Genomic DNA, 23,120 nt, shown 5'->3' on the forward strand with positions numbered 1-23,120 from the left:
CTAATTGTCTGATTATTTCTATCTACTTTCCACTCTCTTTCTTCCTATCTAATTTCCATTATCAACTTTCCAACCCCTTTCCCACATTCAGTTTTCTGCCTCTTTGTCTCTCTCTTTTGTAACTCGGGTTTGCAGTTTCGGTCTTATATTTTATAAAGCTTTCTCCCCTTCCACACACTGCAGTTTTTATTTTATTTTTTTATATAAACACATATCTTTGTCTCAGTTGTTAATTTAAAACTGGTTCCCCCTTCTCCCTGAGAAGGAGGACTTGCCTGTTTAAGCACTAAATAGATTTCATTTCTTCCAACTATTTATTTTGGTTCACACACACACACACACACACACACACACACACACACACACACACACACACACTTATGTGGAAAGTAAATACTTGAAAAGGAAAGACAAATTCTGTTGTCTAGTTACTGAATGATAACAGTAAGAATTATGTCCTGTAGAAGTGCAACAAAAGTCCTGTAGAAGTGCAAAAAGTCACTGAAGTTTTATAACAATTTCCTTACCACAGTGGTTTACTTCGCACTTTGTGTAACACATTCATACAAATTAGCAAATAAATTGCAGTGTACCATTCAAAATATAAGGAAACAAGCAAATCCAAACAAAACCAGGTAATACTGCTGCAGAAGAGGAGTTTCCAACCACTGAAACTGAAAAAACCTAATCTGGTCTGGCACACATACATTTAAAAACACAGATGAATCTTGAGATTCCAGAATTTTCTTTAATTGGTTCAGCAAGAAAAAGAAAACTGGAAATTCTGCTAAAAAAAAGGAAAAATCCCCCCAAACCCTTTATTTCCTGGATCTCATATCTCTTCAGATCCACAAAGTGGATTGCCTTATCTTTTCATCCATTTTTTAAACTCACAAGTAAAAACTCCTCTTCTACTAATTATTCACTTTAAATTTGAGTGAATTATTAGAGCAGAAAAGAGATGTGCAATTGTGACAACTTACTTAACAGCTTCTTTAGGGCAAGATGGTAGTTTTTGTGCCGAACCAACGAGACACCTGTATCTTTGTATAAACTCATCAAATGGCATGTGTACTGGATAGCCCTCCTTGCGAATACGTATTATATCCAACATGCCCAAATATTTGAGTTGGTCGAGCACCAACTTTTCGTTATAGTTATTAGGAGATTTCTGCATGTTTGGTTTAATACATCGCACATACCTGCCACAAAGAACACAATTTACATTAATAGCATATTCATTTTCGTTGCACAGTTATGAATAAGTAAGTACTAACGTATTATATAAAAAGAGAAGAGTTTGAGTATAATAAGAAACAATTATTATATAACAGACCACAGAGGTGAATATAATATGTTTTATCATTGATTGAGTCAGTCTACAACTTCCTTTTTACTAAGAGCATTTTCCATCTTTTGCTGCAATTGATTCATTTGTACATGGTTTTTATTTCTAATCTTTTTTTTAATTTTTAAACACTAGTTAATGATCTTTCATTGGTTTGTAGTAATTTTTAATCTGAGATCAAAAACTGACTTCCCAAGTGTATCAAACACACTTGAATAGTTCTGAACACATTCATTAGAACAATAAGCAATGTAGGTAAGTACTGTCACCATTTCTAGTACCAAGCTTGCGAAGCTCCTTTCTCAAATGTAAGATGCTTGCATGGACATCATACAGCACTGTGTTGGAAAGGGATGGACAAAATAATAAAATACAAAAATTTTGCAAGATGGAATATCAAGGAGCTGAAAAAAAAGTACTCGAGTAATAATTTATAGAGTGGAAAAGCTAAATGGGCAAAAGGCACAGTAATTTATGCACTGACATTAAAGCACAACTGTATGATTTAAGTGGAAACTCTTACACCTTGTAGTTATTTATAATGCCAATCGCTGGTGCCACCACTAAGGCCAGAGGTAACTGTACGCCAAAGATATGGGACCCATATCTTACTGTAATATAGTTTGCTGCCTTTTCAGTTCACTGTTCCACTCAAATCTGTGTGTTTGTGAAGTAGATCTCTAAGGTTTCAGTTTATCAGAAAATGGAAAAGAGTAATAGAAAAGGAATATGGAACAGGATTCAAGAACTGGTGGGAAGTAGAACTCTAACCCCACACCAACAAACAAGTTTTGCATCAATTTTGTTACTGTTTTTGGTCTCATTTCAATTTTTTTTAACTGCTTGTGTTTCTACTGTGTAATTCATAACTTTCATGTTTATTTACTGTTGATGATATTTAAAAAAGAAATTAAGAAAAAACTGTTTGATCCAGTTTTCTTAAAGTTGTTACTGCACCTGGAAGTGCTTATCATTCTCAGCATTTAACAAAAGAATAAATAAATAATCTGTTAAAATTTTTACTGCCACAAGTCCATTTTGGTCTCCTGAAAAAAAAAAAATTCTGGAACTTAGATCAATTAGTTTTCCACTCTGCATTTGTAAAGTAATAATGTTAACAGCATTTATAATCCTGGATAAGCCAGGAAAATACAAGATGGAAACAGAAGGCAACAACACAATGAACCTACAAGAAGTCAGTTATGGTCCAAGGTGTACCCCACCAACAGTAAGGGATTTCTCGACAATCAAAGATGACTATTTTTAACATAACTGTGAAGACTGTTGCTCTTGTTTGTTCAGATTAAAAATGTTGACAAATATTATCTGCTTTAAGTTATAGTGAGAGACAATAAATTTCAAAACAAGAGTACACTGTTTATGTGCACTGCATAAGTCTTTCGAGCTTTGCTTGAAACACGTTTGGTAGTTCAGCAGGTGCAAGTATTTCATCTTGTGATCATTTTGCACGTTTTCATATATAAAATAGAAAGTATTACAGTAACTCCAAAGTTGACTTAAGTGGACCTAATTTTAGATAAATAATCAGCAAAAGTATGCCAAGGCTGTCACATGAAAAGAAGCAGGAATCGTCATATCAACAATCAGTTACAGTTATGATTCAATCAAGGATACAGTTGAGTTTCGGTGAAGCTTGAAGGCCTTGACCTACAGATACAGAGATTTCCCTTTGCTAAAAAAAAGTGCTTTTAATTATGACAATAAAACTTTTCCTTTACCTCTATCATTTTGGATATTATATGCAACATTGTACTGTAGTATATCGTGACATAATCTGGTGAATCAAAACATTACAACCACCTTTGTAATAGGGTATTCATCCATTTTTGAAACATAACACAGCAGCAGTTCTGGATGGTATGGATTCAGCAAGTCCTAGGTAGGTTTCTGGAAGTACATGGCACCAGAAGTCTACTTACAAGTCACATAATTCCTGTAAATTATGGGTATGTGGTTTTTGGGTGCAGAACTCCTGTTCGATGGCATCCCAGATGTTACCCATCAGGTTAAGATCAGATGAATTTGGTGGGCAAGACATTATTGTAAGTTCACTACCATGCTCCTCACACCACCTGGCCTCATGACACAAACAGTTATCCTGCTGGAAGATGCTCTAGCCATTGGGAAAAAATCAAGCATTAAGAGATGTAGGTGGTTTAAAATTATTTTATGCTGTCACGGTCCTGCTGGAAGATGCTCTTGCCATCGGGAAAGAAATCAAGCATGAAGAGATGTAAGTGGTCCACAATTATATTTATGTAATCCACAGCTGTCATGGTGCCTTCAATTACTAACAAGGATCCTCTGGAAGCCCAGGTGAATGTGCCGCCAAAGCACAATACTGCTCCAACCAGCCTGCATCTGTGGCACAGTACATGCTTCGAGCAACCTTTCACCTGGGTGACAGCATATCGGACACGACCACCAGGCTAGCGCAGCAGCTATGACCAAGTGACACATTTCCATTGATCTGTGGTGCAATCTCAATTATCCCATGACCACTGCAATTCTAATAGGCTATATTGTTGGGTCAACATGAGAGCACATAGGGGTTGTCCGTTGCAGAGTCCCACGCTCAATGATGTGCACTGAACACTGTGCTCTGAAAAACTTAGACATTATATGTAATGCAGCAGCATTGTATGCTGTCATCACAGAATGTGGCGGTTGGTGGTTGCCCTACTGTTAAGCAGAATAGTGACAGATTGCCACCTTTTCTGCTTAACAGTAGACAGCCACCAACCGCCACAGTCTGTGATGATCTGGATGCCCAACACCTTTTCGCCTACTCATAATTTCACTGACCTCCAACCACTTTCCATTGATGGTCATGACAGTAGCACAGGAACAACTTCACCATTCCAAAGTTTCTCAATTACAGGTGCCAAGCCATAAAAATTTGTCCTTTGTCCATATCCTGTGTCCATAAATACACCAGGCAGCATTCTATCTCACAGCGAGCAGTGATTTTAATGTTTTGACTCATCAATGTATGAATGCTTTATTTCTTGTGACCGAAAAATTAAATATTCAGTTTAATCCTAGTTACAATAATTTCTTGTCTTACATGCCCATATTAACTTAAAATAGAATTCATACACATACCAATCCGATATTGCTCATTGAAATATTTTACAGTTTTCTATCGGTTTTTAATGTAAGTAGTTAATACATGTAGCCTACTATAGAACTGCTGCTTTACTAGGAGATAACGAGTATATGGAAAAATATTATGCTAAAAAAACTAATGTTCTGTTCTGATGAAACTCAGAGAAATGTCTATAATGATTGAAAAGGAAGAAGATTGTATGAGGACACCTATTATCTGTGCTTACAGTGAAACAAAAGAAAGAATTCTCATATTTCCTGGCCACTACATTAATTAGACAACACACAGAACATTAAATGACCAAACAATAGTATAGGAAGACAATTATTTACACACCATGGATTTGTAGCTTGGAGTACATCAACAAGTGCCTGCAGCTGATGGCGAAATGTGTCACTTACTGTTGGTTTACCCTTACTTGTACCACGAGATGACATTGTACCCATTCTAGTGGCACAACACATTAAATCCTGTTAAAAGAATTCAGAATCTTTAAATGCATTCTGGTTAACAAGAACCAGTTATTAATGACAAGATCTGGTGCACCATCATATATGCTAGCAAAATTTTATATAAACTTGCAGAAAAATTAAAATATTGCAGCTATATACCTGCATTTTACAGTAACAATAACATATCTACAGCATTACTTCACTGTAAAATATTAAAAATAGTAATAATAATAAACAGTTATTTATTTAATGTCAGAGATGGACCTTATATTATGAAGGTAGTAATAAAGAAATTCTCTGTAGAAAAGTTTTCTCATCTTACAGTAAGTTACAATCTGGTAAGTGGTCTGTCCTACTATAACTGTCTCAGAACATCACAAAATGCTTTAAATTCTACTTCCTTTTTGCCCTCTTTGGTAAGACAGTATTTAAGATTTTTTGGTGTTCAAAAGCACATCTGCTATAAAAGCTACTAAGATGAAAATATTTTTTCCATGTAAAGATTCACGACTAAAACAAATATTTCACTATGTTCATTCAAAATTCTTAAAGGCCTGCCATCATCAAACTGAGCCTTCTTCAATTACTAATGTCTGATTAGTGTCATCTCTATGTACAAGGAATAAAATAATGCATACTATACCTGATATTTGGTTATCTCCTGTACAAAGTCATTTGTCGAGCGACTCATGAAGTCAAAGAAAACATCCTGCTGGACATCACGATTCTTGTCAACAAATCCTTCAACACAGTATGTCACACAACCAGCATAATGATGAATACCAAATTCCTTCTCCCATTTTCTTCTATCATCACCTTTCACGTAATTTGGATGATTTTCAAATTCAGCATGAAGATTGGTCAAATATGCCAGATCGGATCCCTAGCAAGAAATTCATTAAGAATATTGGTTACAGTTTGAAAAAAAAAAATGTTGAAGAATATATAAAAAAGATTCAGAAAAAAGAACTTAAAGTAAAAGAATATTCTACATATTTGTCTCCATCGAAGGTGTCTTCATTCCACTGACTTACTCTAATCTTTTCTCTTCCTTTCCTCCCTCCACTTCCAATTTTCGTTGTTATTAACTTTTCATTTCCACTAACACTATGAAATTTCTCCCTGTCTTTAGCTCTAATCATTCACATTTATACCAAAAATAATATCCTCAAATTTTAATTTGAGCTATTATGATGCACATTACTTAAGTGGTTCCGAACTTCCCTGAGACCAGTGCCACTGAGTGCAAACAGATTTTAGCTAGAGACCCTCCTCACCCCTCTGTCATCAACATTAACACCTTACTAAATTTTAGAATGAAAAAGACTTTTTTTTTAACACTTTTATTTTAAAAACAACAAAAGGTATATGATATTTATTTTTTGTAGGTTTTTATTAAAAAAGTCTATGAGACAGCTGGTGCTGCTTATTTTTAACACCATTTTTTTAATAAAGTGATGAAGCAATTATCAGTTCATCACAAGTGTTACCTACAACTCCTTCTCAGAAAAGAAAGCTAACTATCCACAGGAGGGTGGACGTTTGTTACAAAACGTGCTTCCCCTCCACTACTCCTCTCCCCAGGACACTTGCTTCGCCCATCCTTGCATTGTCATTTAAAATCAACCAAGTCACAAATTGTGTGCTACAAATTACAGTTTGTACATTCACATGATCAGCATTCCCCAAACTAACCCACCTGCACCTGTAACTCTATGTAATAACCCAATTTTACAGATGGTAAGGAAGTTTTGGTGCCCACAGAAGAGCTCAAAGCAGAGCTGCTTATACAAGGTGAACTAAATAACTTAGTAAGACATCTGGGTTTCTCAAAGGATCTGTCACAAATTTTGGGTTCTCATTTAAAGAAGGGAAGACTGATAGCCCTTGGAACAACACTCTCCCAGTATCAGACAACAGATGAGGAGTTTCATGAGTACTTCACTGAAGATGGCTGTCTTGTTTATGGTAATAACATAGAAGGAGTAGTATCAACATGTGGAATCACATACAACAAGAAAGTATGGAGGTTATTTATTGACAGAACCCAAAAAAATATCAAGGCTGTACTCCTACACATTACCAATAACTGTGGTTCGATACCTGTAGTGTACTCTCATGTCTTGAAGGAACACTACAAAACACTGCACTGGTATTATCTTCAGAGCATGAATGGATGGTGTATGGTGATGTAAAGGTTGTAGGAATGCTTCATGGACAACAGAAAGGCTACACAAAATATCTATGCTTCCCCTGCCTATGGGATAGTCAGGGATCTGATTTACATTGGGTTAGAAAGGAATGGGCAGCTAGAACAAATCTGGATCCAGGAGACAAAACTGTTATAAAAGCAAGTTTGGTGAATTGAGAGAAAATTATTCTTCTACCCCTCCACATTACACTCAGGATCATGAAACAATTTGCAAAGGAATTGAATAAAGATGGTGAAATTCTCCTTTCTGTCTGTTGCTAAATTGAAAGAAGGAATCATTGTGGATGACAGATAAGAAATGTAATGACAGATGTATGATTTAAGGATATGGTGACTTATGAGGAAAGAATGGCTTGGGTAGGATTCAAGAATTTGATGAAGTACCCAGGCTACAAGAAATTTGTGGAAGATATGAAAAATTTAGGTTGTAATATGAGCTCCAAGCTGCATTTCCTTCAAAGCCATTTCGACTTTTTCCCTGAAAACTTGGGTGATTTTAGTGAAGAAGAAGGGGACCAATTCCACCAGAATATGATAAAAGGTACAAAGGCATCATCATGGCAAGTGGAATTTTGCATTTTTAGCTGACTATTGCTGTCTATGAAGAGGGACAATGTGGAATCTCAACACGTAAGGTAATCTCGAAGATCACACTTCTGCAGCAAAAGGAAGTGAGTTTTAAGTCATTAATTGTACATCCTAGATTTTCCATGTGCCAAACCTAATGTTATATGTTGACAAACAATGTAATCATTGCACAGTTATCTTTAATGATTTCATTTTTAGATAGTTATAGTGACCTTTCTGTGCTTAATTTCCTATACTCACATTAGAGGTTAAGTACCTATCTATAATGAAATTCTGTAAAATCCTTATGTGATACATGAAACCTGGCTTCAGTTTCATAAACAAGAGGCCACAATGCATAAAAATAATAATAACAGAATGTAAGCCATACATCAGTGTAGTAGCAATTACATAATTACCATTATGCTGTGCTGTCGGTTTATTCATTTATGGTTCCAAAGTGTATAATGAAGAAATTTTTGGTGTATTGTCGGAACTAACTACAACTCAGATAAGGCATTTTTCAGAGATATTTAAACATATGTGATGTATATGTCTGAATTTTACTGTCACAGATGCACAGGACAAAATACGAAATATGTATGTGTGTTGTGGGTGAGCTATGTGTGGAAGTTGATGTTGACACATTTGTATCACAAGCTGTAGCCTTCACCACACTGTGTCACACACAATGTTAGTATCAGAAGAAAAGTAATTATTGGTAACTTATACAATTAGCATTACAGTTTTACAAATTACTGATAACAGTAATGATCTTTTAAAAATAATACAGTTTCATGACCAAAACACAATTGAACCCCTTTGTTTTAACTCCTCAAAAAATTTCATTTTATCCCTCACAGGGTTATTACCCCTGAGTTGAGAACCACTGCTCTACTTCGAATAAAATCCTCAAGCTGTCGATGACCATCTTCGCCATCGTCATCAGGAGTTCACTGAACTCCTTACAATGATGGCAGAGATGGTCATCGAAAGCTTGAGGATTTTATTCGAATTGGCGCGGCTTTAAAACCGAGAACTTTTTATTCATGTATGCCGTCTCTAAAGACTCCGAGGACACACTGTTCGACTTCTATTGCTTAAATGCACATTGTTTTTCTCTTCTCAAAACATAATGTCAGACATTAATCTGCACAAATGAAAATGGTTTTACTGAATTTTTGTCAACAAACAAAACTTAATTTTAAAACACTGTATTATTCTGCAGTATTTTCATGTCTGCAAACACTGATTCAATAGTGTTATTTTCATCACCAGCACAAATATGTAGAATTTTAAATGAACATCACTGGATTTGGTGTATGCTTACCTTTGGCATATGACACTGTTCAGTTAGGAGTTTAAGTATGCACCGTGGTGGTTTCTCAATCAGTTCCAAACAAGACGTATTATCTGTGAACTGAATATGAGCAAATTCGATCCCTTCTTGTTGGTACTGCAACAAAAAAAGACATGTCATATAATAGCATCCCATGAAAACATAAAATAACAGTATTATAAAAGCCTAGTGACTATCTGTGCCAGAAGAAATACATATATCAGAGGGAGTAAAGGTATCAACTTACTGTACAGTTGGGGATTTTGAATGTTTGATATACACATACACAAGACAGCTTTTGAGCTTTCACACAATGTCCTTCTTCACAACCAACACACACACACACACACACACACACACACACACACACACACTCACACACACACACACACACACACACACACACACACAGAGAGAGAGAGAGAGAGAGAGAGAATACATCTTTTCCCCACGGACCCAACACTTTCTCACCATCCCCTTTCTAGACATTGACCTCCACCTTGCCGGAGGTTCCATATGAGCCCACAATCAACAGTAACTCCAGTTTGATAGCTTTCCATCTTATGCATGCAAAAAAGTCTCTGCTACAAGCCTGACCACCTGCAGATGGCACATCTGCGGTGATGGGCAATTCATTGTCCAGATGCTGAAGATCTTACAAAGCCTTTCACACACAAGCACTACCCTCCAAACCCAATCAAAATGAGGTCTCTAATGCCATATCTATTCACACCCCTATTTACTCCAACAATCCCCATAAAGTAGCTACAAAAGAACACATCCTTCACTACCCAATATGACTCCAGAGTGGAAAAATTTAACGACATCCTTCACCAAAAATTCGATTACAGATTGTCGTGTCCTGAAATGAAAAACATCCTACTAAAAATATTTCTTACCCCTCTCAAAGCATTACTTTGCCACCCACACAACTTATAAAAAATCCTGATTCACCTTTATGCCACACCTACTTCCAACCTCTTGTCACATGAGACACATCTCCATGGAAGACTCAGTTGCAAAACCTGTCCTATGCACATATCTGGCACATTCTATTCCAGTTATGTCAAAGATGTAGCTTACACTACCAAAGGTAGAGTCCCTGTGAAAGTAGTCACGTCATATAGCACCTATGCAGCAACTCTTGCACAGACCACCAACCAGCTGTACTCTCAAACTAATGGTTGCTGCCAAACTATAAGCAACAGAGAAGTAGATCATCCTGTGGCAGGACATGCTGTTGAACACAGTATACTTGACTCCAATGGTGCTTTACAAATTGCACCCTCTGGCTCCTGAGCTCTGCCCCTTCCTCCCTCCATTTCCCTCAAAACACATTTCTCTGATTTGCATATACGAGAATGTCGTTACAACACATACTTCGACCCCATGATCTTCCTGGCCTTAGCTGCCAGCAGGTCTGTCCCACACCCAACTCTTATCTTCCTACATGCCCACCAGCTTCACTCGTGTTACACCCACCCATCCCCTCTTCGTGTGTTCTACCCCTTTCCCTCACTCCCAATCCACTCCTCCACTTCACTATGTGCTACACACTGCTGGTCCTGCCTATCCCTGGGCAGGCTCCCCAGTCCCACTTTCCTATTCTGCCTCTCTCCCAGCTGTCAGTCACCTTTCCCTCTACACTTCTCTCCCCCTTCTTGCCTTCTCTCTCCACTGTAATCTACACAACCTCTACACAACCTCTCACCTCACAAGGAAACATCAACTTAACCTCATATTTTACAGAGAAAAAAAAAACACATTTGTAAGATATTAGTCCCTCCAATCTAGTCTGCCATGTACCCATCATTCGCCTAAAGGGATTGGCAATGTGTCAGACACTAAGGTGTCGTGGGTTGCATACTTACGAGGCATTACTTCCCCAAACTGCATCGATCACAACAAAGAAGACAGACAGCAGAAGGCAGGACAAGAGCCACCAGGGGTCCTCCGTGCCAGGAACCTATTTCCTCCACTGTGTGTGGAGCTGGATCGGCATGAATTCCTCCATGCCCTGGCTGTTTAGGGCAGCACAAGTCAATATAGTGGCAGTCTGCTCCACTGGAGCTCTGGGCCAATTTATGTGCCGGCTCTTAGCAGCCCATCAGTCAGAGCCTGGTTGGAAGCCACCGTAGAGGGACCTACGACTTTCCAGCAATATCCCGAGGCATACCTGTCCGCCAACTACACATAATGCTCAACCTCAATTGTTAGGGATTATCAGTAGCATAGCATTCACATCTCACTACATTTATTCACTGTGTGTTCCAGGTGTACGCCTGTTAGTATCTGAGAAGCTGTATTGTTTTTCATTCAGTAAAGTTTCCCCTTGTTCTTGATTACCTGGTCTTATTATTTCTTATCAAGCATTTCCCCATGGAAGATATAACAGAGCCTACATGAAAATTTGCGCTATAATTCCATTAGTATACAATTGTAGCATGAATACACTGATTTTAAACATGAAAGAATGACAAATCCAGGATGGAATGTAACAATATTATGAAAAGAGTAGTCGCTACTCACCATACAGCGGAGATGTTGAGTTGCAGATATGCACAATAAAGAGACTGTCAGAAAGTGAGCTTTTCGCGAACAAGGCAAGGCCTTCATTGAAAATTGACAATGTACACACCCACACACTCCCACAAACACAACTCCCACACATGACCACAGTCTTCGGTAGCTGAAGCCAGACAGTGGGAGTGGGAAGAGAAAAGAGGGGGGGGTTAGTGGAAGAGGAGAGAAGTAAAAAACTATGAATCGGACTGGAGTAGGTACTGGTGGGAGGATGTATGGGATAGCTCTTGTATCTGGATATTACAGGGATATGAGCCACAAGGCAAGGGATTGGGAGCAGGGGTTGTATAGGGATGGATGAGGATATTGTGTAGGTTCGGTGGGCAGCGGAATACTGCTGTGGGAGGGATGGGAAGGATAGTGGATAGCACATTTCTCATTTCAGGGCATGATAAGAGCTAGTTGAAACCCTAGTGGAGAATGTAATTCAGTTGCTCCAGATATGTGTGGTACTGTGTCAAGAGGAGAGTGTTCTTCTGTGGCCATACAGTGGGACTTTGGGAGGTGGTAGGTGATTAGAAAGATAAGGCATGGGAAATCTGTTTTTGTACAAGGTTTGATGGGTACTTAGGGTTTGTGAAGGCCTCAGTGAGACCCTTGGTATATTTTGAGAGACACTGCTTATCACTACAAATGGGACAGCCACAGATGGCTAGGTTGTATGGAAGGAACTTGTGGGTATGGAAAGAATGGTAGCTGTCAAAGTGGAGGTATTGTTTGCGGTTGGTGGGTCTGATATGGTCAGGTGTACTGACATAGCCATCTTTAAGGTTGAGGTCAACATTGAAGAAGATGGCTTGTTGGGTTGAGTAGGACAAGGTGAAGTGAATGGGAAAGGAATTGAGGTTCTGGAGGAAAGTGGATAGGGTGTCCTCATCCTCAATCCAGATCATAAAGATGTCATCACTGCCTCCCTGCCTGACTCAGTTCACTCCTCCATCCAACCATGATCCACCCCCACTGACCCCAAATCATCCCCTGTTAGCTTTCCTGAATTTCTTAACCTCTAACCTTACTTCATTATCATTCCCCAAATCCCACAACATGCAAACTAACCTGACATCCACAGCAAGAACTGTAATCTATCACCTAAAAACTGCTCCCAATCTTATAATCCTACCTGCTGACAAAGGCTCCACCACTGTTGTCTTGAACCACATGGATTACTTGGTAGAAGGACTCTGCCAGCTGTCTGATTCACCCACCAACAAATCCTGCCACAGTCACCTCATTCCAGAAATTCAGCATGATCTACAGTCTTTCCTCAAATCATTGGGCCCATCCCAGAACCTTTCCCTGGAGTCCATCTCTCTCCTCACCCCTTTCAATCTCTGCTCTCCTACCTCCTACATGCTTTCTTAAAGTCCATAAACCCAACCACCCAGGATTCCCCATTGTGGCTGGTTACTGTGCTCCCACTGAGAGAATCTCTGCTCTTGTAGACCAACACCTTTAGCCTATTACTCACAACCTATGCTTGTACATAAAAGATACCAACCATTTCCTTCACCGATTCTCCAAAGTTCCTGCTCCTTTACCACTTGGTGCCCTGCTCATCACTGTTGATGCTACCTTCCTTTACACTAACATCCCTAATGCCCATGGCCTTACCGCTATTGAACACTACTTTCCCAACACCTGATGGCTTCCAAACCAACAACGTCCCTCCCAGTCACCATGAACAACTATATCCTCAACCACAATTACTTCTCCTTTGAAGGAATTACCTACAAACAAATCTGGGGTATGGCTATGGGCACTCACATGGCACCATCCTATGCCACCCTATTCATGGGCCGTCTAGAGGAATCCTTCCTAAACACCCAGAATCCCAAACCCCTCATCAGGTTCAGATTCACTGATGACATCTTTGTGATCTGGATCAAGGGTGAGGATTCCCTAACCACATTCCTCCAGAACCTCAACACATTCTCACCCATTCACTTCACCTGATCCTACTCAACTGATCAAGTCACCTTCCTAGATGTTGACCTCTACTTCAAAGATGGTTACAACCTAGCCACCTGTGGCAGTCGTATCTGTAGTGATGAGCAGTCCCCCTCGAAATATACTGAGAACATCACTGAGGCCTTGACAGACTGTAATTACCCTCCCAATCTTGGATAAAAGCAGATCTCCCATGCCACATCTTTCCTGTCACCCAACATCTCCCAAAACTTCAACTGTCTGGCCACAGGGGAGCATTCCCCTCACATCTCAGTACCACCCAGGACTGGAGCAACTGAATTACAATCTCCGCCTGGGTTTCGGCTACCTCTTGTCATGCCCTCAAATGACAAATGTCCTACCCACTATCCTTCCCATCTCTCACAGTGGTATTCCACTGCCCACCGAATTTACACAATATCCTCATCAAACCCTACACAAACTATTGCCTAATGTCTCATATCCCTGTAACAGGTCTAGATGCAAGACCTGCCCCATACATCCCACTGACACCTACTCCAGTTTGGCCACAAACATCACGTTTCCCATCAAAGGTAGGGCTACCTGTGAAACCAGTCATGTAATCTACAAGCTAACCTGCAACCACTGTGTTGCATTCTACGTGGGCATGACAACCAACGAGCTGTCTTTCCACATGAATGGTCACTGACAAACTGGCTAAGATACAGATGGGCCACTCCACAGCTGAGCACACCACCCAACATGATGTTCTTCATTTTAATGACTGCTTCACATCCTGTGACACCTGGATCGTCCCCACCAACAGCAACTTTTCTGAATTGCGCATGTGGAAACTCTCCTTGCAATATATCCTACGTTCCCACAACCCTCCTGGCCTCGAACTTCGTTAGTCATTGTCTTACCCATCTAGCCCCTTCCCTGTTCCCATTCCAGCACTACACAGACCTCTATTCCACCAACACAGGCTATTTCTTTTACTTCTCTCCTTTTCCATTACCCTCTCCCCACTTGCCCTCCATCTAACCTTCCAACTGCACCTAGCTAACATACCCTCTCTCCACTTTGTCCCTGTATGCTCCCACAAGCAGCACTTTATCATTCCCCACCTCTACCCTGCTATCCCTACCCATCCTCCACCATACCCCCACCACCCGGTTGCCTCTCCCATCATACACTGCTGCTTGCTGTCTGGCTTTAGCTTCTAGAGGCTGTGGTCATGTGTGTGAGCTGCATTTGCATGCACGCGCGCGCGTGTGTGTGTGTGTGTGTGTGTGTGTGTGTGTGTGTGTGTGTGAGAGAGAGAGAGAGAGAGAGAGAGAGAGAGAGAGAGAGAGAGAGAGAGAGAGAGAGAGTTCGACAATGGCCTTGTGGCCAAAACTCACTTTCCAACAGTCTTTTTGTTGTGCCTTCCTGTGACTCAGCCTCTCCACTTTATGGTAAGTAGCAACTATCCTTTCCATAATATTGTTAGATTTTAAAAATGTATACACACCGGTTGTCACTCACTCCACCTCACCTCACTCCTGCTACTTAACACCAGAATAAATGTACTGTACAAGTACGTGAGTAAGAGGTTCATGAAATAATGTTTCAGCACTGGTAACCCACTTTGTCCATTGTGTGAAAATGCACAGTTTCTAAAGTGTACCTTGTGCCAGAGACCTCTTTCCTTTAAACATTTTTATCTTCCAATTCACAAATACAGTGTGAATGATGAAACAAATGAATGTGTCATAAGCACTGTTTAATTTTTAACATCACTGTTGTGCATTATTTTCTTTGGACTTTAAGGCTGACACTGTTAAGTTGAAAGTATTTCACTTCATTCCAATATAATTCTTCCGCTTCTTAGATTTATTCATTTTGATTTTGAGGCATATATACATAGCTTCATAATATCAATACAAGAGTCTTGTTAAAAAATACTGAATGTAAAAGGGCATGTGGTTGATGTATTATGTACTCATATCACCTATCTATTTTTCATGTAGAATAACAAGTGTTCTTAAACAAGATTTTAAAACACATTGGGCCTTTTTTTTAACATCCAGTGAATAGGAGAGCTCTGTTTGTCATTCCCCCGAACAGTACTTCATGCTCAGTCATTACGCAGCGGCAGTGGGGCGTAGCGAGTGAGAAGCAACTAGTAGTGTGTGTGAAGTATAAAAACTGTACATTCAGCAGGTCATTATTGGGTACTATTAGAAATATGGCTCAAATTATTACATAGGATCAATTTCTGGGGTGACTATCTTGCAATTGCATCATCCACAGGGAAATCACCCATGAGATGCAGGAGTTTCATCGTGTATGATATAAGGCTGGGGTACTATGGTAACTCTACTAATGTAGTATGCAGTTTTCAACATTGGGACATCTCTGTTCCATACCTGCCTACTGTTAACAGCTAGTGAGAAGCTTTCCAAACTCGGAGAAAAATACTATGCACCATTGGGCTAAACATAAAGATTGCTGTGAGTGATCATTGGTGTGTTTCCACCTGGCATAGTGCACCTGCTTCATGAAAATCAAATCAAATCACCACCACCTCCATTCCAAGAATGTCTGATGTGATCATCGTGTGTAAATTATCTTAATATATGATTTATTTTTGCTCTTGAATGGGGAGAAATGCATATTCATATCATGAAAAGGTTTGATTTTAGGTTATGAATTTCATAAGCCAAATGTGGAAAAAATATGTGGAACATCAGAGAAAATGAACAGTGTAAACTTACTAAATGTTCTATGAAAGGAGTTTTTAACTTTTTAACACCAAAAATGCTTTTTTTTGTATTATGTGGTAAGTTTACAGTGTTCATTTTGCCCACTGTTTCACATATATTTTCTGAAATTGGCTTAAAAAATTCATAACTTAACATCGAACCTTCCAAGACAGGAATATACACCTCACTTCATTCAAGAGCAAAAATAAATCATGTATTAAGACAAGTTACACCTGATAATGAACCCACAGGGTCTGAAATGCATCATGTATTTAATAAAACATGAAAATTTGTGACTGAAGGTGTTTTTTTTAATTCATACATCCAGGGTGTAGAATACAGTCACTTTTGCAGCTGCAAATTATGGATAACATTAAAAATCAAAGAATATGTTACGATACATTATTACACTTCTCAGTAATTTTGCTGGTATGGACATAATTTGCAGTTAGGCTTTGTCATGAGTAAGTGACACAAGTCATTGACAACATGTGACAGCTTCAGGTGACAAAACACAACTGCAGATAGCTACAGAAGTTTCACAGATTGGCGACATCCATTTCCCTGCTTCTCGTATGCTGCAATGGATGATGTTTACATTCAAATGTGTTTGAATCTTGTCACTGCAACACATGTGACAGTGACAGCGACAGCTATGAGTCTTCTCAGAGAAATGTTGGGGCGAATGTGCCAGCTGTTATGAAATACTTATCAACCTCTTTTAAGAAAAAAATTGATACTTTCTCATCTTACAACTTGATATCTTCACTTGATAAAGGAAATTTCTTTTTGTTATTTGTGTGCTGCAGGAAAATAAGTAAGCAACTGCACTTAAATTAAGAATTTGCAGAGAGAAAAACACATTGCACAGACTTTGCATACAGTTCATTTTAAGTCATACATATATGCATATGAAATGTTGCCAATATATCAAAATTGTATTTAAAGTCGAAAACAGCATGATCTTTCTCTCAGTTCTTTTGGATTGTATGTGTGGTGGATGGGTAGTGTGCCCTATTTCATTCCTGCACATCACAAATCATGTGATTCTAAAAACTGTTATATTTCATAAATGGTTAAAGATACTGAAATGAAATATTTCAGAAATGACAGCATGTAAAGAGGATGTGTTTTGTCATCTGATTAACATTTAAAACATGATGGTCAAATGTTTGAGCAGGGTAAAACCAAGCCACACTATAAATTATACAATTAGTTGTTTACAAATTTTCATACGCAAACAAAGAGTGAGAAACAGACAAATAGGTTATCAAAGTAACCATCATGAGATCTAATTTTGCACGACAATTCACATTACTAACAAAGACACTACTAGCACACCATGGAGATCTCATGGAGAAAGGCATTCATTTTTCCTTCTTAATTAGTCATTCTTCTGCACTATCGGCAACTGGAAGTTTGTGGCCGTATAAGAAAGTGATAGCCAGATGTATCTCTACTCATCCACACATATTCTAAGAATCTGTTTAGTGATCTTTGTAGTTGATAATATAAATTATGAAATTCTCCATGAAGATTGCTCCCTTTGTAAATTTCTTACACAGCACTCATGTATTGCCTTATTTTCCTAAGTAAAGCTAATTTTGTTACCTAATTCTTGAGCTACAATATTCTACTGTTTATGGGTGCTGTTTTACAGAAACGGCTCGTTGCTATAGCAGCCTTGTTGTAGTGGGAGTTTGTCACTTGCAGATAGGATACCTGAGCGTATCACACAATGCTACCACGTGTAACTGAAGGGTAACATTTCATATGTTGTGTGCTGTTGCTCGCTTCTGTCACTTACAAGGAACATGGTCTTAGTGGGATGTACATGCCCTGGCAATCTTCATACAATGTGAAAAACATTGGTATACGGTGTGCCAGAGTCATCTTCAAATTTTATGTTGAAAATTTGTATGTGATATTTCATGTTTCTCATTGTCGTGAGAATAAATGTGTTTTGGTACTGATTTGTGCTGTTGGTCGCTTCTGTCACCTACAGGGGAGATGCCTTTACACACAGAAATTTAACTTTGAGAATCCTAGAGAAAACAAAAAAATTGACCTAGTTAGGTTCATGAGACACATGCGTACCACCTCACCAATTTTCAAACCTTCATCTTAAAATTTTGTTGTTGATGAAAGTGTAATATTTTCCACAACAGAAGACAATTTTTTACCTTTTATTTATCAAATATGTGTAAAATGACTTTTAGCTACCAAAGTGTTAAGTAGTTTGGGTAGTTGAAAGAATATTACTTAGTGGAATGAAGATAAGTTTCTGACAGGATATCTTTCATTTTGGGTCAAAGCCATGGTGAAGGATGTGGTTAGGTTTTTCAAGGCATAGTTGCTACTAGATAATGAGAGGAATATCATCAGTAGGCTGGTTTATCATGACATTCAATTTGTTGGTGTGATATTCCATTGCTCACACAACCTACACAGTATCCTTGACCATCCTTATGCCATCCCTTCTCCCAATCCCACATACCATTCCCCTGTACACAACACAGGTGTAAGTTTTGTCCCAGACACTCATCGACAACATCCCACTGTATTCCAATCACCAGGAATTCCCATCCAGTTGCACATCAAATTTGCATGCAGCCACATCACACTGAGGATAAGTAAAAGAACTGGCCTGTGCATAAGCAAATGGTTTGGTCAGGAGAGGAGATAACGATGGTGCTGGGTAGTGATCGAAGTTTCATTAGAACAACTACCACCAGGTATGTGAATGCTGAACTCACTGAGTTGCCTCTTTGGACACATATTCAGTAACATTTTATAACGTCACATGACTGACTACTACGTACTCTGATTACACTTACTGCACTTGGTGAGTACAATACCATGACGTATATGACTGATATAGCAATAACAACACTTAAAAGTGTTCTGGCTGGCAGCCACCAGGCATCTGAGATGGCCACTTTTTCGGAACAAAGTGATGGATTCACCCAATACCTAGAGCAAGAGTGAGTCTTCTGCACACAGACCATCTTATCCTGTGTGAACTCCACCAGCAGCACCATAATTAATGTGTGCATCTGTATATGGATATGCCAACTAACCAGCTGTTTACCTGCATAAATGACAGTTGCCAAACTGTAGCTAACTGCTAACTGTTCACATGGTTACTGGACATACATGCTATACACTGCAATACCAGTGAATACACAACAGCTACTTCAATACCTGTCCCTTTGGATTGCTCTTCGCTTTATAACATCAACTCCTCTGAACTGCACAAGGGAGGGCACAGGTGGGGTCGAGGGAGAGGGCCCGAACGTCACTGTGGTATTCATATTTTCGATTCTCATAATCCACCTGGCTTGAACATCTCTACCATCACCTACCCCTTAAGTATCACCTAGCCCTCTTCTGTCATTTTCCACCACATTATTCCGTCTTGTCAACATTATGCTACCCCCCCCCCCCCTTCTCTCTCTCTCTCTCTCTCTCTCTCTCTCTCTCTCTCTCTCTCTCTCTCTCTCTCTCTCTCTCTCTCTGTGTGTGTGTGTGTGTGTGTGTGTGTGTGTGTGTGTGTGTGTGTGTGTGTGTGTTTCCATCTCTCTGTCTCTCTGTCTCTTGATCTCTCTCTCTCTCTTATATAAATGATTGAAGAAAACAACAGAGTGGCTAAATCTACATTACAGTATGGGAACCATCCGAACGTGAAAAAGAAGACTAATGATGTTCTGAATGAATTATCCAGCTTTTTGACTTCCACTGCTAAAGATCCATTCACAACAGTCAAATAAAATCTCTTATCACCAAATTACCACACTCTAGACAGACCAAGTAGTCGTTTTCTGCATTTCACATAAAAACTTAGCACACACTTTATGAATTTCCTTCTGCTGTGAAATAACACAGTGAAACTCATTTACAAACCATGAACATGAAAAGAAGCAAGGATACATGGGAAATATGAGTGTGACACTTGGGAGTCAGGATCTTGACTAGTTACAAATAATTATTACTAACTACATAAGAGTTCTGCACATTGTACCTAGCATTACTTTGATTCTACTAAAAATCAAACAACAGTGATTAATCTTTCAATATGTTATGCCAAGACAATATATGGACTACCCCAAGGGCCAGCAAATAGGTTACGTACAAAGGCAGAAAAATGGAGAATGTGTTAATTGGTTAAATCCATACTAGCATAGCTTATTCCAATGACAACTTTAATTTAAGGAAATATTTTAAATTTTTGTCTGGTAAAAAAGTTCTTTGGGGTACACTATATTACTAGGAACTATTATATAATGTTGACTTATAGTATACCTCTCAAAACTTACAATCTCTTGTTCCAAGGCAAAAACATAGTGATTGAAGAATTTGTGAAGTTTTTCATTTGTATAATTGATGCACAGCTGTTCAAATGAATTCACGGTGAAGTTCTCAAAACCAAAAATATCGAGGACACCAAGGAAGCGGGAAGAATCCTGCCCAGGATTGGTACATGTATTTATGTGAGAGACTAGCCACGCAAATGTCCGAGAGTAAAGAGCCTTTGCCATGGCATGTCTGTTCTCCTTTGCCTGCAATAACAACAAAAACATCATAAATGAGCTTACAAACATATAAATTAATAATCAGTGTCAGACAGAAAAAACAAACCATTGTAAGGAGTAACCAAAAATATGTCAATGTTCACAATAGTTGTTAAGGAAATTGTATTCAATAAAATTAAAATTATGAGGATTTTAGGAGTAATATATCAAATACTGAAGAATGTTAGAATATTTTTAAAACCTGGGAAAGCCTAATGCTCTATCGTATGGCAGTTGAGAGGGAGGGTGACAGTGCAGTGACAGGATTTTGATACAATGACAGAACACAAGGAAAGTGAAATGCCTAATGCTGCAAAAAGGAAAAAAAAATATTATTCAAAATATTTGGCAATATGAGAATTTCTGTAACTTTGGGATGAAGCACATCATGGATGTATTTTCTAATGGAACTTCTTAACTTTTTTCTGTTGGCGATGTCTATTGGATCAAGGCATTACACATGAAGGACGTGTTACATAAAAATACAAGATCTTTTAATCAACAACATGAAGATCGAAAGAAGAGAGATGCACACCTACCAATGTGTGAGAGATAACAAAGAGCATGAACAGGTTCTAATTCAAAACATGGTTAAAAAAGATAAGCATAAAAAGGAAGGGGCAGGCACAGAAGTCATAATTTTTTTAACACTGTTGTCTTTTCTCCCTGGCAGAATTAATTAGTTCATGCAATTCTAACAAGACTTCAAGTGCATGTTTGTCATATACCAAATTTTAGTGTGTAATAAGTTATCTTTTGCTTCCTGTGTTTTTTATTTATTTTACTAAACAATCTACTTTTTGTGACAGGGAATAGTATTAACAATATTTTCAGTTATCATTTGTTATTTTCATTTTACTTGCTTTTCAATTTTCATATAAAATTTTACTCAAACGATCTTATTATATACTTGTTAATCTGTCTTTCTTCATCCTTTCTTTTACTTGCTTTTGAAGCAATCTTACACACTTTTATCTCACTTGCTTGTGAGCAAGGTTTGTAAATGGAGTATAAAGTTCTCCATCATTTAAAATGTATGACACCTTGTTCTTCAAATCAGTGAATGTTAGCTAGAAAACAGAATACATTACACAATGTAAATCCTCTATGTAAATTTCTGAACAGATTTAAATTTTGTTTCAGATTTTAATTGAGAATCCATCTTCCAATCCACATTTTACCCATCCATACTAGATTTTCTGGTACTTTCCCTCCTTTTTTGATCTTGTTTGCACTCTTCTTCAACTGTTACCTCATCTTAGTTTTAATCTTTCTACTCTATCTTTTGTTTCCTGTGTTTTTTATTTATTTTACTGAACACTTTACTTTTTGTGACATGGAATAGTATTAACAATATTTTCAGTTATAATTTGTTATTTTCATTTTACACATTTCATTTTATCTCTTACTGTACGTCGTAACACAACTGGAGTACTGTAAGTTCTTTTCTTTTTTAGGGTTTTGTCCTCAGTCGACAAATACAGAACCTTATAGGATCTCTTTGTTGTCCATCTGTCTGTCTGTCCGACTGTTAAAAACCCCTTTTCTAAGAAACAGGTAGACACATCAAGTTGAAATTTATGACACATACTAAGGCCTATAGTCCCTTCCTGGTATAAAAATTGAAGCTTTTAAGTCAATGCAGTCAAAATATGTAGCCATTTATGTCCCTATTTTGATACTCATAAAATCACTCATCAAAACCTACAGTGTACTTTCCGTTGGCCTAGAATCATGAAATTTGGCATGAAGCAATGTTGCACAGTACAACCAATGGAAAAAATCCAGAAAACCATAAATTTGCCCAAACTCTCTGCCTTTACAAATGTCTGCTTGTGTCTGTGTATGTGCAGATGGATATGTGTGTGTGTGCGAGTGTATACCTGTCCTTTTTTCCCCCTAAGGTAAGTCTTTCCGCTCCCGGGATTGGAATGACTCCTTACCCTCTCCTTTAAAACCCACATCCTTTCGTCTTTCCCTCTCCTTCCCTCTTTCCTGATGAAGCAACCACTGGTTGCGAAAGCTTGAATTTTGTGTGTATGTTTGTGTTTGTTTGTGTGTCTATCAACCTGCCAGCGCTTTCGTTTCGTAAGTCACATCATCTTTGTTTTTAGATATATTTTTCCATCGTGGAATGTTTCCCACTATTATGTTCAAATTATTTAATTGGATAGACAAACAATCTACTCACCAAGCAGAAGAACACATACGTAAAAAAACTGTTGTAACTGGCAAGATTTTGGAGCCAGTGACTCCTTCTTAA

The 23,120-nt window shown here is 38.4% G+C and overlaps 1 protein-coding gene across 1 annotated transcript in view; it reads right to left on the minus strand.

The window, feature by feature from the left end:
- Positions 1–23,120, minus strand: part of LOC124805426 (myosin-I heavy chain) — an 804,788-nt gene that overhangs the window by 182,326 nt on the left and 599,342 nt on the right. The window contains exons 8-12 of the mRNA XM_047265991.1: positions 20,603–20,845; positions 9,040–9,165; positions 5,574–5,813; positions 4,815–4,948; positions 984–1,202 (exon numbers count right to left, since the gene is read on the minus strand). Of these exons, the coding sequence (XP_047121947.1) occupies positions 984–1,202; positions 4,815–4,948; positions 5,574–5,813; positions 9,040–9,165; positions 20,603–20,845 (962 nt within the window). The remainder of the gene's footprint in view (positions 1–983; positions 1,203–4,814; positions 4,949–5,573; positions 5,814–9,039; positions 9,166–20,602; positions 20,846–23,120) is intronic.

The sequence above is a fragment of the Schistocerca piceifrons genome, chromosome 1 (assembly GCF_021461385.2).
Source record: "Schistocerca piceifrons isolate TAMUIC-IGC-003096 chromosome 1, iqSchPice1.1, whole genome shotgun sequence".
Classification (NCBI taxonomy): Eukaryota; Metazoa; Arthropoda; class Insecta; order Orthoptera; family Acrididae; genus Schistocerca; species Schistocerca piceifrons.